Here is a 17,153-nt window from a genome sequence, read left to right on the forward strand (position 1 = left end):
TTCATAACACAAAAATGTTCTTTGTAGAAATACATATTTTAATTACACCAGGCAGTCATAAAACTCTTTTATATTATGCTATTCATTTCGATCGACTGTTATTTGTAATGATTTTCGTTTCATAGTAAAATGTATATCTAGCCTAGTTTAGTAAGGCCATAATAGTTTAGTCCTGATTTTAAATAGTTTTACCTCTGAATATATTTGCTATTTCTTTACTAGACGCACAATAGTCCATGCAATGCTTTCCTAAATTAGTTCGATTTAGATGGATTAGCTTTTTTGCTCGCTAGTTATCTACCAAAGCTCCAGTAGTTGAAGCGTAATTGAGCATTAGAATTGCGCTGTCAATGTGGGAATATATTAAACACAATTCACTGTCGTGATGGATGCCAAATGAATGTTCCTACCTTCACAGCGTTAAATAACACCCCGACCCTCAAATATCTGACAAGCAGGGCTCCTGTCTTCAGCTACGACTCTCAAATCAGTTCATTGTGCTTTTTACGCGCAACATATGTAATTACGCAATTTAACATATTAAATAGTGGGCGTAGAGGTAAGATAAGTAATATTTAAAGTCTAGAGTGACGAACTCTATGAAGCAATAATTTATGGAAAGTTCAAGTGTAAGTACCTACAGTGTTAACAAGCAAATATTTAATTTCTGTGAAATGACGCAACCTCAAAGATACAGTTAAAAACAAAAGAGTGCAAAGAACTGTTGTGACCATCTGCTAATATTTAAACTGGAACTAGTTGATTTAGCTTATTGTGTCCAAATTTTACTAATGTCGGATAACTTGGGCTGCTTCAAAAAGCTCATGCCTAGTTTCAATGTTAGCAAGTATCTCAATTAAAAATAACAATGAACCTGTCCGATATTTTGTTTCCCATTTCATGCATTTTTCTTTTTAACGAAGCGGTTAACTAAATATGTTCTTTACCCAGACATCACGTACTCTTTAAGGCAAATTGATTTAATTTAATTAGTTAAAATTGATTGTGTTAGAGTATACTGAAAACTTCGTTATATTGAATTGACCGAAATAGATAAAATAATAAGTAGTCACTGTAAACTTAGATGTTCCATATTTAAGCTTAAAACGTGTACGGGTACATTTTAGATGGTAATGTACACAAATAAGATGTATTTATTATGATATTATAGAGCGCCTTCAAATAATATCAGAAAAGTGCGCTTGTGCGCAGTAGCAGCGACTGCCACTGGCTCGACTTAGGAGCGCTGCCACTGCGCTTGAAGAAGTTATAATGAGAGCTGGTATCGGCGCGGACAACGCTCCTCCGTCACGCTAGACCAGTGCTCCCCGAATTTGAAGGCGCCTTAAGAGAAGCACTTAAGGTATGAAGGCACCGTGTAATCAGTGTTATCACTTATATTATTTATTGCAAATTATTAAGACTTCGGAGTCTATTGTAATACATAGAAAAATATAGGATAAGTTATAGGTGGCTGGTAGTAACATAACGGTAGTAAATATGCAAAGACGAGAAATATTAGTCACGTCTCCGAAACGAAATTCTAAAATATTTGTCTAGTGACTAGCTACTAAGTTCAAAACATAGGTCCAAATGGATTTATCTTAGGTATTGTCTAAATTTATGTATAGCTACGCACGTTCTGAAATAAGTAAATTTCTAATAAAGATGGCAGCGTCATTAAATTATTATTACCTTTAGCAAAATTAATGTTACGTTATGCGAGATATATTTGAGTTTAAGAACCGAAATTTCAATTGACTGGATAAATTTTATTATTGTTAAGGATAACAGAGTGAAATTATGAACGAAGAACGCATAGGAGGATATGAAAATTCATACATTGTCCCATAGTTTAAGTTAATATGATCCAAAACAAATGTTGCATGCAAATAAAATGCATTTGTATACATCTATGCTGTGATAATAAAGTGCAATTTGTTTTCAAATATTCAAACGTTAATAGTAGACCACACGATGTATAAAGTCAATCAAAAACAACTAAAAAGACATGAATTGCAAAACTATGAGAAGCTTTACGAAATATTTAAGGTATTGTATTGGCTAGCTGGTAGTACAAAAACATCCTTCAATGCGTCCGTCGGTCATATATTCCAATACATTATACCGTTACAAATATTTCTTATAAGAAACGATGCCTACCGTAGAGATGTTATTGAAATGTTGTTATAAATTTGTACATAATCGTATGTCAAACTGAATGTGCAAAAATAGATTTAATTTGTGTGTAGGTATGACATAATATGAAGAAAATATAATATGACAGTGTAAATTGATTATATTCATATTTTTACGCAAAAACCTACTTGAGAAATGGAATTACCTAGAATTAACACCAAAAGTCAAATGTGATTCAATAGATTAATGAATGATGCTATATGGAATGAAATACACCACTCTTTCAAGGATTATCCTAACAACGATGTTACGTTTTATTTTTGTTATTTACTTTTACATTATCATTACACAATATCGAGTGAAATGAGCATCGTATTATCCTCGGCAAATTTTCATTACGGCTTAAAAAAAAAATCCTTACGTCAATTTGACGGTATTAGGCCAACAGTAGCAAACAATTGTACCAGTTTATTTATTTAATTTTGCAGTAGGTCAAAATCTACATTGATTTATTTGGTGTTTTTTTTTTTAATTTTCCTTTAAAAGTATAATAGTCAAAATCATACTTTTATTTATTATGCGTTAATTTAATGTTGAATAATAGCAGGACAATTAAAATAATTAAAGAGTTCCATGACCGTTTGTCCCTCTAAATGAAAGCTTTCAAATAAATGCTTAATCGCAAACGAAGCAAAAGCACTAACGGACGGAACGAAAATCGCAGAAATATAATTATCAAAGCACACATACACATGTCCATGGCAAACTATAAAATTTGCGTTTTGAAAGAAGTGGATGTAAAGGCTCTAGTGTTATTAATCTTTGTGTAAGGCATTTAAACATTTTACAAAATGTTACCCATAAGTGTCTCGACGACGCTTCTGACGCTGATATTTATAGTTTCCAACAACTTATTATTTTATTTACCGATGCATTGTTGGTAGAATATATACCATGTTGCCACCTTAGTCGTGAACCAACCCAACTATTATAATTAAAAGAAAGCAATAAAAAAGAGACCGAATTTGTTAAAATATTTTACCTTCTCTCAAACAGCATCATGGAACAACGTGGCACGTGTGCTTTTACATATTTTTGTTTTTTAAGGATACTTCTATATTACCTTAAGTTCTAACATATTTTTAGAAATATACATTTTATAAGTCATACAACTGTAGAGAATAAATTTGAAAATAGTATTAAATGCAATAATCTTGCACGTGTATTAATATAAATGATAAAATTGTACCGTAATCATTTACCTTATAGATCTGAAGAGACGCTAGATAAACTTTGAAAATGTTACAGAATTAAACGAAAATATTGAACGCACGTGTCTTAGATATTATAGGATTTTATAAATAGATATATACAATAGCTTAAATGACAACTATAATCGAGTATTTTGGTTATGATTTTTACACTAGATTCCCGATTAGCAAGAACAAATTGTTGTACTTTCCTCTTATAAACATGAAAACCATATATTGTGTTCTTGATACAAATTCTGTAAATGTTACGTTTTGCATCCTATATAATTTGTTTAAGACTATTTTAGTATAGTTTGTCTATTTCGAAAAGTATTAAAAAGTTTAATTTATCTATCAGTTAGGGATGAAGCAATTTTATTTATTCGCAAAGAGATATATTGAAGAATAAAATTTCTACATCCTAAGCAAAAGAGGACTGCGATGCTTTGTAGGTTATTCCTTGTTGATTAAAGTACAACTATTTGTTTTGACGGATATAGAAGAAATATTTGTAAAATTTAAATAATAAAAGTAAATAGATTTAAATATGCGTGTTGAATACTTGTAAGCTTAACACCGTTTACAATTGTATACACGTGTAGACTACTACTATACTACGTATAAAAAACCATGCCATGAACGAGCATACAGAACCCGGTCTGATAAACGTTATCATTTTCCCCACTTTATTATTTAATGCATTTCGTTTCTCCTACAGTTGCAATTGTACTTATATGCAAATAATTAGACTAGAATTTAACAATTAATCTTAAGTTAATAATATTACTCGTAACTATCTTCCATTTCTTCCAAACTTTACTGAAATTTCCTCACAAAACTTAATCACCTTAAATAACTCTCGCACTATTGACTTAATTTAAAAACAAGTGATTATAAATTAGAAGTTAGAAATATTAACTATATTGCTCACTTTAATGATAAGCAAATAAATATGTATTCAAAAATCATCTTAGCTCACTCATACCTTAAAACAAGTGTCTAAAAAATCTACTTTCAAAATAGTTTTAGCTTTTTCTTTAACTCATAAAAACGATATGTCTACAAAAATCTTATGATTATTCAGGTCGATTATTTCAAGTTGCATTTTATATACACCAATTATCTTTTCTTACAATAAAGCTGCCAGTATAAAAATCAGATAGTTTCAACACACAAAGAAAGATCATTATATTGTAAATGTAGAACAAAATAGGAAAGAATAATATTATGTAATTAAAACTTACGTAATGAGACAGGACTTTTTTACGCTTTTCGGTTTTCTGATACCTAAAGTGTGTAATCGGTTCGGATATCAATCAACTACGCACTCAGGTCCGCTTCCTGTTGCCGCTGGCTATACGACGACCTCCAAGAAAATCATCTCCGATCCAATGCTCAACGTTCGTTGATGATGAGAATCGGAACTAAATCTTATGCGAGGTCCTTATTTAATTTTAAACAGAAAAAGAAATCGTTTCTTTTTTTACTTAACAATTGCTCTCTTAATTTTATAAAACAAATTGTCTGCTTTCACAATAGTACAGGAATGAAGGATAAAAGTCTTTATGATGCAAAAATGGCTTAATACACAATTTAGAGTGATAAGAAAACTGTCGACGTTTACAATGTCAGATAACAGAATTCGTAATGTGTGCTAAAGTAGTCAATGTCTTTTGATTTGTTTTTGTTTTGTGCGTAACCATTATTGCAAGACGTTAAACGAAATACATTTATTTTGGTAGGAAACGAAAAACGCTTCAACAAAAATACTTTGGATGCACACACGCAAGTTAACTGTTACATTAACAATGTTTGTCAATTTTGCTATTTTGTAACACGGCGTTTTGTTCTTATGTAATTTGATAAATCAGTGCTCAAGTTAAGGGTCGATAGAAAGGTTAAAAGCGAATCTTGTCTCGGTTACGTTTGGACTTTGTCTTGACTAACTAGATCTTTACCAAGATTGCGAGTAAGGAAGGTGTGGTAAAAAAAATGAAAATAATAATTCTTACGGCCGGTCGAATCCGATTAATTGAAAAGATGTCTCTTAGCCCCCGACTACGGGCTTACGGTGTAATTGTGTAAATTATGTATAACTCCTTACTAATCCAGACAAAGCTATTTCCTCAGATGACGATCTTGCTTTTAACCGATCAATCGTAACTTAATGTTGATTTTTTGGATATCTAGAACAATATTTACAGATTTGAACATTATTGCACCACGATGCATAATTCATTTTAATTTTCTAATATAATTATTATTGTTAGCTACACTGTACTAATTTGTGTACTTATGAACGACTATTAATATTTAAAATTGATAATGAAAATAAAACATTTTTCAAATAATCTTGTTGTTTTCTTTATATTTATACGCACTTTTCCTTGTATGTTAAGCTTGTGTAAAATATTCGCCGAAGTGAAATAATAAACTATTTCGGAAGAAAATATGATTTCTCACACGGGTTCCACAAGCAAGAACTTCTAACTAATTCTAGATTATAGAAAGGATGCTGGTTAACGTTATGGTTACAAATAATCTTTTATTTACGGACAAACTATAGACTACAAAATGATTCCTCAGCTAGCTAGTTGTGCTCGGCTTCCAGTCTAACCGGATTCAGCTAATAACCCGTGTTTTACAAGGAGCGACTGCCTATCTGACCTCAACCCAGTTACCTGGGCAACACGATACCTACCCCTTAGTGGTTGTCAGACTTTCACTCAAAATGGAGGAAGTTGTTATGTTACAGATGGTCACCCATCTACGGATCAACCGCGTCAAGCGAAGTGTGATCGATTATCGATCTACTTATTCAGTATAGCTTAGCCACGAGCTCCTCTTATTGTATGTAGATCGTGTTAATCAAAAATAGAAATCATAGATAATACGTGATTTTTTAAAAGCCTGTCTCTCATTCCATTGCTGGGAAAACCCTACCCTTTTTCTTCCAGACCTTTACATAGGTTTAAGATGAAAATCAACGCTGAGCAACCCTCTAGAGGGATCTCGGCATAATGCTGACGCTATGACGCTAGTTTTATGTATATATGTATAGTACTAATAGCTGTAATACCGAAGATAATAAACGTTATTCTATTCTATTCATATTCTGCGATTTCTGGCCACGCTGATTTAAGTGGATTATCACACCACCTTCGCCACAGACGACCTCTGGCGTCCAATGGGTGACAATTTTTGCCCATCGGTCACGCTGCATTCGCGCTAAATGACCAGCAGTCGGGTAAATAAGATAAAATTAAGAATTTAAACACCCTAAAAAATAACGCATTTTTAGCAGAAGAGCTCTAACTTGACAATTGGATTTCAAATCCAAAAATTTTGACCGCGCGGATAGCCGAGTGGTTGAGGTCACCGCACCAAACCCACTGAGCGCGACCTGTCGCGGGTTCGATCCCCGCGTAGGAAAAGCTTTGTGTGATCCACGAATGCTTGTTCTGAGGCTGGATGTCTTTGTGCACGTGATTTGCATGTTTGTAAAACCCCCCGCGACACAAGGATTAAATTCCTTACTGCGGTGGTCGATATTAAAAAAGAAAAGACAACCATTTTTCTACCACCAATTCACACCAATACCTTCCAGCACCCACAACTATTAAACGGCTCGATTTTTTTTTAAACATGTCTTGCTCACTGGCACATTGTTCACATTTGTACAAAATAAACTAAATTAAAATAGCTCAATCCGTTCGGGAGCCACGTCCAACTTATACAACCCCCCTTTTTGGGGTTAAATAAGGAAAAATAATCAAAATAGCTTTTAATGTTGGACTCCAGGACCGTAGTGTAAACGATGAAACATGTTTGATTCAAACATCTTGTAGAATCTGGGCACTCTAGATTCATAAAAAATAGAAATAAACAAAACAGAAAACAATTTATGAGCAAAGAATACATACGATAGAGTTAGAACAGAGCTTAACACAAAAATGGCTCGTTTTTCAATATTGCGTTGCATTTTTGTGTTGATCGTTATTAATTTATTGTTTTGTAGCTAGTGAGTAATAGTTCAATAGTTTGCTGCATTACTCTCAGGCAATAGATCATTCTGAATTGGTTACCACAATAAATCGTCTACAACCGACCACAAGAAAAGGAGATTTATTTTCGGTCAAAATATATTACACTTACTAATAAATAAAACTTGAAACCACGTGAATAGCTCATGTCTGTTATCCGCAAAGTCCTCTTCATTTATAAGGAAGGATTCACTGCCTTACTTGCTTACTGAGAAACGGGATTCTAAATTTCAATAATGATACTACCTTGTATTGCGTTAAAAGTGAAATTCAACCTAACAACGTGAAACCCGAATGCAGTGGTAAATTTGATGTTTAAGATCTCGACCGTGTGGCCGAATGGTTTAGGCACTCGACTCTTGTAGTCGGGGCATGTGGGTTCAAATCCCGCCGCGGTTCTCATGGCTGCTTCTATTTTTGTAACTTCTTTCATTTTTTTAATATAAATTATCATACTTTTTCTTTAAATTGTTGTGATTAAATACACTTTTCACAAAAAAAAACCGACTTCAAATTAGTTTCAGTATTGCGTTTTTTGTAAACTTTGTAAGTGCCCTTGAACATTATTTTTTTTCGAAATAGTTTTTATAACCTTTGTAGTGAGTACAGGCGTGATAATATGTTGTGTGATGGCGTAAACAATGCTTAGATATGCTATAGCAACAATTGTGGTTAATCTGCTGTTATTTATTGAAGAGTTCCCCCGATTTCCCATCATCAGATATTGAAATGGTGATAATGGGACCACACGGGAAGCACAAGCTTTCAAATAAAAAAAGAATCATGAAAATTGGTTCACCCAATCGCAAGTTACGAGGTAACAAACATAAAAAAAAATACAGTCGAATTGAGAACCTCCTCCTTTTTTTGAAGTCGGTTAAAAAGTATTGGTACTGACATAAATTTTATCTTACCGATCATCTACACTATAATAAAACTGTAGAGATCAATACTGATGCCAAAAATGCAATCAAGTTTTTTTCGTTTGGCTGTCTGTCTGTATGTCCATACTCCTGGGCAGTTTATAGGCTACATAACATAACGCTTAGACACATAGGAGTTGAGCAGTGACGATAAATTTGAAGCTTATCGGATGAAAATGCGCTTTCAAGCTCTACGTACGTTGATCATAGAAAATGTCTATGTTTTACAAAGATGATGGTTCCAAAAAGCCTAAAATAGTATATTTACATCTTTCATAAATAAGCTACAATAACGTGTTTAATTGTAAGGAGTTTTTTTTAAAGTTGCACAGGTACACCTAACTAAATCTACCCACATAATACTAGCTGTCCCAAAAAACATGAGTTCTAGGGAATAAAAATTAGCCTAAACATAGGTGGATTTAGATATTTTTGACTTTGTTTAGCTATGGATTTTGTTCAAAGGCATGGCGTATTATTCTGGATCGCCCGAAGAGTTGCGGTCCTAGCGGTTCACCGCAGTCCGTTGGTTCAGCCTCTAGATTAAAAACTCCGTCTGGTTTAAAAATTAGTATGTGATCAATGACTTATTCTTGTTCTTCAATAATCATTAATTTGCCGCACGGAAGCGAATAGAAAAGTTGCTATTATTTTGAGACGACTTCATTAGGACGTTTAATGTCATCAAGCTTTTTACACCTAAATGGGGTCTTATCGAATTTATGCTTAAAAATGTTATGATATCTGCATCATCAGAAAAATCATGAGTGATTTGATTTGTTACATGGCAGTTCAAAATGGTATGTGGGAAACTTTATGAAATGAAAAAGCCGCATCATATCGTTTTATTTATTAGCACAATAATAATTAAAAATTACGTAGTCAATAACTAAGACGCATAAAATCTGCAGACTCCTTATGGATAGCATCTGGACGGACAGCTCGTACAATAACTTTTAAAAGTGTTATTAATCTGTAAATGAAAAAAAACAATTTACCTTCAAAGTCACGTGACTACTTACTATACGCAGCTGAAGATTATGTAATTAGAAACGGAAATAAGTCGAATAAAATGTTATTTAATTAATCTTTATTTACTGGAACTAAAATTTTACATAACAATAGCATCAAATGGAATACAAATTTAAAAGCGCTAACATAAACTGCTGGGGAATATGAACTATGGTTATATGACGAGCACTTATATTTAAGAAGACTAAAATCTATCTTGGGGCCATAAAAACATTTAAACAAGGTTTAATATCCTACTAACATCTTGATATTGTAAACACAAATGCATTCGCTTTGCTAACAATATAAAAAAACAAACGCTATTCATTATTCGCTTAAGCAACAATTATTACAAACTTTAAGCTTATTAAATAAAGGATTTTTATTAAATAGTATTAAAACCGAGAAAACAACAACGACAACCGACAAACCTGTATTGATCGAGCCAAGTCGAAGGCAAGTTTGCTCTGTGCATTTTTAAAACGATGATACAAGGATACACAAATAATGCGTGCAAATTAATGGGCCACTTTGAAGGCAAGTTTTACATACCTTTTATTTAATCAAAATCATGTCTGTTCCACAGCATATATGTGTTGTGGCTTATCACCATTCTCATATCGTTCCCACATTTTATTATAAAGTGATTCCAGGCCGCGAGCATAATGCTCGCAATTAAATAACGTGCTATCTAGTCGTGCTTTAGAAACTTTAGCTCTTATATATCTTCGACTGCAAAATAATAATGCAATATTTATATCCATTTGAGAAGTAGGTACTTAAACAATCAGCAATGACCACATTAAGAAAGTGCTGTGATTGCAGTTTGTTCATTGATCTTGGTCAATAAACAAAACAAAGCTAGATATATAATTATAATCTATTTTCCATTTATTTTTTAGGTTGAATCAGTGAACTTTTACTTACTACTCGCTACTTGTTCCCAATTTAACAGCAATATCTTCGTATTGTCTTTTACTTTTGGCAATGAGTTCTGGACAGCCCAGTGCTTGCAACTGCGACGCCGCGACGCTATAAAATACAAAATATCTTAAAAACAAATATTTAGTTATATACCATTTCACGTGTTCATTAAATCAAACTAGTAAGTCGTTGATATTCTAAGAAAAATATTCTGATACCGAGAGGCTAATGTTTCGCCAGGAAGGGTAATAACTGGCGTGCCAGCCCATAACACATCCATTGCAGTTGTATGCCCATTGCATAACGCTGTATCTAAACATACATCTGCTAATTGCCCCCTCCTCACATGTTCTTCCTTGCATGCGATGTCAGAAAACAAAATTCGTCGAGGTGGTAAACCTGTAAACAAATATATAAAAGTTGTACTTAATCCAACAAAGTTGAACAAAAAGAACAATCAAAGTCTGTACCTAATTTCTGGGCAAATTTATGTATATTCGGTTCGCCAGCAGCGGGAAAACTTAACAGCCAGAGAACGCTGTTTGGTACCTTTTTCAGGATATTTACCCACATTTCCAAAATACTGGGGTCAGTCTTGTATAATTGATTAAAATTGCAGAATACTACGGCATTGTCTGAGAGACCGTACTGTTTTCTTGAAGTCAGTACTATGCTTTCATTTATTTCTTCGGCAGCAGCAACTTTTTTATTACAACTGTTCACCGATAAACCATTCTGTATACATGTGCCGTTGACGGTTACCTTGAATAAGAAAAATGCAAAAGTTAAAATGTTTCTTGCATTCAAGATATATAACCTTTTTTTGCCACAAAAGTAAATACCTGCAATAGTTTAGAATCCTGAGTACTTTCGATAACTTCAATTGGAATGTTTATTTCTCGAATGCATATTTCTATTGGTACTAACTCTTCATACTCAACTTGTTCGATTCTTTCAGTCACATTTAATAAATTTTCAATTTTGAGATTCTCAGCACAATTTATTACCGCTGCATGTTGGTGAGAATCCTTATCATTAACAGTTATGACATTAAACTGTTTTTTCAAATGTGGAAACATTTGTTTATGATCGCCAATGAAATATGTGTGTGGCATAAAAGCAAACTTTTCAGTAAAATCTAAAACTGCAGACGAGGGAGATGAGATCGTGTCAGTTATTATGTAGTCCATGTAATTCGCACCACTCGTTCCAGGATATCCCAACCACATTACTTGGATAGGAGCAGGCCGTAAAGCAAAAATTTCGTTCCGAGCTCCTTTCGTATAACCATTCATGTTTACTAGAATATCTATGTCATCATTGTATATCCTTTTGGCTGCTTCGAAATGACACATTTCAGTTGAAAAATCCACAAAATGTTCTGAGTCTTTCACTATTCTACTTCGGAATGTAGTTCCATCATCAACATTTAGAGCATAGCAGAATATTTCTAATTTTGACCGGTCATGGAGTCCTGGTATAGACTGCATTAAGTGGGAAGTTGGATGGTTACCAAAATCACTGCTAACATATCCTATACGTAATCGTCCTTTTCGTTCCTTATGATGTAAAAATGTATGTTTGCTATGTAACATGGCAACTTTCTCCGTATATAAATTTGCATGTCGCGTGGCAATTTCTTTTCTGGCCTTATTTGATAACGGATATAAAATGGAATGGTGCGGATGTACGGAGGACATTTTTTCGGTACGTAATTGCTCTTCTACAATCAACACAATGTTGTACATTCGCTCATCGTAATCATCCCAGTTACAAATTATTTGCAAACAGTGCGTTAAATTACAATAAGCGTCGGGAAAATCGGGTTTTAATTGTAAAGACTTTTTGTATAATTCAATGGCTTTGGTAACATTTCCCAAATCTTTATAAATACTTGCTAAATTACAGTGCGCGTCGGCGAATGTTGGGTTTATCTCAATTGCTTTTTTGAAACACTCAAGAGCTCCCGCTATATCTTGCAATTCTCTTAATGTATTCCCCATATTGCTATAAGCGTCGGCAAAGTTGGGCTGAATATTGATTGCGTGTTTATAATGCATTAACGCCTCATGAAGCTTACCTGTAATAATCATAATAAAATGAGAAGTCTGTTTGAGCTGACTATAATTATAAAGAATTAACTTTGTTTATATTTGTTATCTTATTTATTGATACGTTACGAGTTGCGTTTGTTTTGATACTAAGAGTATTTATTCATGCATGCATACTATTATATTGTAGGTCGTTAATGGTTTGTGCACTACTATTATCAGGTCTATGTCACAAGATAATTGTTCTACATTTTCCCAAGGTGAAATCAATAAACACATATCGAACCGACAGCTTGTTACGTGGTATTTATTTCTCTTTTACGTTGGAGATTTGATATTTTTGGAGTTTGGTATTTTTCTGTTCATTCAAGTATAGCATAAAATGTATTGTAAAATAAATAGTATTTCTTGCAAAGTAGAGAAATTATTATTTAACCAACCTTGATGTTGTAAAAGTGAAGCCAAATTACTGTGTGTTGCCGCGAAATTAGGAAATACTTCTAAAGCCTTCATGTACAGTTTGGTAGCTTCATCAATTTTCCCCTGTTCTCGTTTGACATTGCCGAGGTTGTTTAGAGTATCAACGTGAGAAGGGCATAATCGTAAAGCTTTGTTATAACACTCCTCCGCCTCGGAGACGAGGCCTTTTTCCTTGAGTGCATTAGCGAGATTGCAGTAGGCATCAGGAAAATTAGGCTGGAGTTCTATAGCTCGTCTGTATGTGTCTATAGCTAGATCTATAAACCCTTGTTTGTAGTATAAGCATGCTAAATTTCCATGTATGATTCCACTGTTGGGAGACAAGTTCAATGAATGAAGATAAAATGCTACCGCTCTGAAACAAAGAACATATTTTGTTTTATGAGGTTGCAAATATAAAATAGAAACCATGTACAACATAACACAATGTTAAAGATAGGTTAAGGTCAATTAAAGGTGTGTTGAAGTATGGTATTTATACGTTAACCTCAAGGATAAAACCTGGTCGTATGAAAGTATGTCCCACTTATTTTTAAACTTACTATTTAGAATTCAAAATTTGTTTTATCTTATATTACTACATATTGATTACATACTCCTATCTTCAAACTCAAAATATGGGCCGCGAGACAGTGAGCGTTTTGCTGCGGATAAAAGTAATCAGGAAATTATGATTAAAAGCTTTTGTTGTTTTTTTTTCTTTACCCTAGTAATCAATTTAGTAGTTATTAGAATATTATTCGAGAGCCACTCAAGTCTACTTGCAATGAAATAGATACCTTTTTCATTTAGGCATCCTGAAAGGCAAATAATAATGTGAGTCGATTAATAGGCAACAAGATTGCCCGTGTGTCGAAGTAATCGAAGAGTGGTAATTATTATGGTAAAAATAAAACTTGCTTTCAAGGTTGTCACTTACACGTAATACATTTATATGTGTGTTTGCCTTGGAAGCAAGTTCCTGAAATATGATCTAAGTAAATGTTAATGAGGTAATCTCGACAATCTGCTAAACGTAATGGAAACAATCTTCAATAGGTTTGGTATGGCGCTCAATGACTGCACGGATAGCCGAGCGGTTGAGGTCATCACGTGCACGACGTGTCGCGGGTTCGATCCCCGCGTAGGACAAGCATTTGTGTGATCCACGAATGCTTGTTCTGAGTCTGGGCATGTGCATGTGAATTGTATGTTTGTTAAACACCCCGCGACACAAGGATTGAATTCCTTAGTGCGGGAGTCGTTTTTTTAAGAAAAAAGAAAAAAGGAACAGGAGTCAAGTACTAATTACATCAAAGCTCCCACGTAAATTAATAAGCATAGACAATAGCCCTTTGGCGCAAGTAAACGCCAAGTAATTTAAATATCTAGGTACCATAATAAACGAAGATACACTCTCAACAATAGATATGAAAAAAAAATGGCTATTGTTAAACAATTTTTTCTTTGAAAAGAGCGTTTTTACTAAATACTATTAAAACAGAAGTATATGGAGTGTACCACTGTATGTATGCGAGACATGGACTATAACCAAAAAGGACTGGCAAGACTTGGCGCGGCTGGCTTTAAGATGTGAAAAAATTGGTTTTCAATGAGGAGGTACTGCTTAGGGTTAACTGAGAGAGAGGAAAATTAAGTAATTAAGAAAAAACGCGAGATACCTGATAGGTTTGGTATAATAGAAGGACAGATAGGGAGAAAAAGAGAAAGACTAAGAAATTACATAAATTAATTTAAGGAAAAGGGAGAAGTGCCGATGTATAAAAGAGTAAAAGAGATAGAACAGAACTTATTTTTTTTGTATTATTGATTGTTTTCCTCCTCTCTCAAGACATATCAATCACAAACTTATAGCTAGTTTGATAGATATTAACTAGTTACTCTATAAAATCAATATGATCATGATTGATACGGATAATTGACGTTCCCGGAATAACTTTAGTCTTAACAGTGTGTAGACTCCGCAGTGCACATAGGGTTTTAATGATGTACAATTATGTGATTTGCAATAATTAATCTTAGCAATAAAATACTATTGACAAACTTTTCAACAAAAAAGAAATCACTGTTTTTCTTTATTTTATCTAATAGCTTTATCCATATTGTTATATTTAGCCATAGTTTTATACATTTCATATTTTTCTATTTCCTATACATTATTTTGAAAACGTATTATTATTAAAAATTGTTAATTAATTTTATTATGTTGGATGTTTGTGTCAGTAATGAATTAAATTAACCATTATTTTTTCTTCTGAAGATTATAAAGAAAAAACGATTCTATCTTCGTTCAAAAAATTATGTCAGTTACTTCCTGTTTAACCTTGTGTTTAATGTATGTTGCGGTTTTATGATGTCTGTAAAACTGTTTAATAACTTTATTGTTTCCTCGTTCATATTTTTTTTATTTACCTAAGAAATTCTACATGTTACTTACCTCTTGATCTTATTTTTGAACCAGGTGACACATCCGTCTGAAACATCCGACGCCTGCGCGGATTGCCGCGGCGGAGCGATGTTGATGACGGTGTACACGACGATGCATTGGTAATCCATAACACGGACATGTCCTCAGCGCGAGCAAGGTTGTACTGAGGAGGCAGATGCCGGAGACACGGGCGAGTCTGCCCGCGCCGCGCCCGCGTCACGCCGCGCCCGCGCACCGTGCCAACTTCCCCGGAGCGTCGCTACGTCGACGCAAGCCGCGGCCTTCGTTCACCCGCACGTTTATACACTCAAATCGTGAGCATATATCACAAGATCTATTAACGACGTGAAGACCATGCGCACACGCCATTTAGTCGCCTTCGCGATATATTTAAAGCATCATTCGTCTCACCATAAAACACTCGGGCCTCCGCACTGGAAGACTTCATCGAATTGGTGACGGCATTAAAATAAGCTATCTACCAATTTACAACCGCGAGACTTTTATTTCAATCGTTTCAACGTTTATACGAAATCTAAATTTAAAATATAAGACTCCGTAGCACCGCGCGTTATTCATAAAAACGATCAGCTGTTCTTACAAATATCAGCTGTTACGCTCTCTCGTTTGTTATAGCGTCTATTGTTTACTTGCGGCGGTAAGCTGTCACACAGACGATAAACTTGTTTGAAGACAAAAGATACGTGATGAATTACAATTATGTATATAAGAAGCGCGCTGTAAAAGTTTTTAAACAGCCGTAAACTGTTTACGTAGTAATAAAAGCGTGCATGTGCGACGGTACAGTAAATACGGTAATATCGATTTGCGAGCAAGCAGAAAAGCGACGGCGGCGGCGTGGTGACGCGACGGAATCTCGACGCGACTGCGGCCGTGGGCCTACTTGCTGGAAGCTGGCGCGTCACCCTACTCCTCCACGCTCCACGCTACTACTGTCAACGTCTGCTTAATTGTTAGCAACAACTTTTACGTTCGCCCGAAAAAACAAAACATGGCTTAACTGAATTATATTGATTTTCGGTTTAGCTTTAGCTTCAACAGTCAAGTGACAAAGATCACGCCCGCCCTTGCGCTCACCACTGTTCTACTGACCTATTTTTGGTAATCATGTTTAATGTAAAATTTACAAATATTACGTCTTTATCTATTTGAAATCAAATTTGAATATTACGAGGTTTTTTTATAATGTATTTTACTTCTAAAATTTCAAGTCTTAATAAGTCGTTACAATAATCACATTTTGATGGCCCTTAAAAAATGTTTACGACAATTATATATTTTTTTGTCGTCAATATTTTGTTCTAGAGCAGACAATACAATTAATGTGTGTTTTCGTTTAACAAACACATTAATTGCTTTACACCTGAGATACAAAATGTAGACACACGGGAATGAGAAAACACCGGCACATCCTACACATAACACACCTATTATGTAAGCAAGCCAGTGACCTGGCAGATTCTATTGAAAGAAAATATAATCCATCACAAAGATAAAATCATATTACTTTCTTCCAATAAACATAATGTAACTAGCTCTGTAACTAGTTCTTCCAATACCGCTGTTATTTAAATTCTATTCCTATTCATTCATAATGTGTAGCTAATATTTATTAATTTTGTTCTTATGGCCTTATAAAAACAAAGAAAATATTTCCGCAAATCCCACAGACCCCGCCTCTGCAATGCCGAGAAAGTAACTGCCGTTTTAATAACCAACTTGAAGTAAAACGATTTATTTATAATCTGCAATTTTTTAACAAAAGCTCGGAAGGCATCGTTAAAAGGATTTTCCAACCAGAAAAAAGGTTGAAATAACTAATCTCAAAAATAAGTTCCCATTAACGGTAATTGCAGAAGGGAAATCCGTAGATTCATTGATGT

The 17,153-nt window shown here is 34.1% G+C and overlaps 1 protein-coding gene across 3 annotated transcripts; it reads right to left on the bottom strand.

Annotated features, from left to right (window-relative positions):
* Positions 1 to 9,190: 9,190 nt before the first annotated feature.
* LOC113499512 (UDP-N-acetylglucosamine--peptide N-acetylglucosaminyltransferase 110 kDa subunit-like) lies at positions 9,191 to 16,126 on the bottom strand. Of its 3 annotated transcripts, XM_026880055.1 has the most exons (8): positions 15,259 to 16,125; positions 12,782 to 13,176; positions 11,133 to 12,370; positions 10,761 to 11,052; positions 10,509 to 10,689; positions 10,294 to 10,398; positions 9,919 to 10,098; positions 9,191 to 9,328 (listed from the first exon to the last, which is right to left on the bottom strand). In XM_026880055.1, exons 1-7 carry the CDS (start codon positions 15,375 to 15,377, stop codon positions 9,936 to 9,938), a joined length of 2,493 nt encoding a protein of 830 aa, XP_026735856.1. In that variant the 5' UTR covers positions 15,378 to 16,125; the 3' UTR covers positions 9,191 to 9,328; positions 9,919 to 9,935. The 3 variants fall into 3 exon arrangements, with proteins under 3 accessions (XP_026735856.1, XP_026735917.1, XP_026735993.1); XM_026880116.1 differs by lacking the exons at positions 9,191 to 9,328; positions 9,919 to 10,098; positions 10,294 to 10,398 and having other exon boundaries at positions 10,551 to 10,689; positions 10,858 to 11,052; positions 15,259 to 16,126; XM_026880192.1 differs by lacking the exons at positions 9,191 to 9,328; positions 9,919 to 10,098; positions 10,294 to 10,398 and having other exon boundaries at positions 10,584 to 10,689; positions 10,862 to 11,052; positions 15,259 to 16,126.
* Positions 16,127 to 17,153: the final 1,027 nt, after the last annotated feature.

The sequence above is a fragment of the Trichoplusia ni genome, chromosome 1 (assembly GCF_003590095.1).
Source record: "Trichoplusia ni isolate ovarian cell line Hi5 chromosome 1, tn1, whole genome shotgun sequence".
Taxonomy (NCBI): domain Eukaryota; kingdom Metazoa; phylum Arthropoda; class Insecta; order Lepidoptera; family Noctuidae; genus Trichoplusia; species Trichoplusia ni.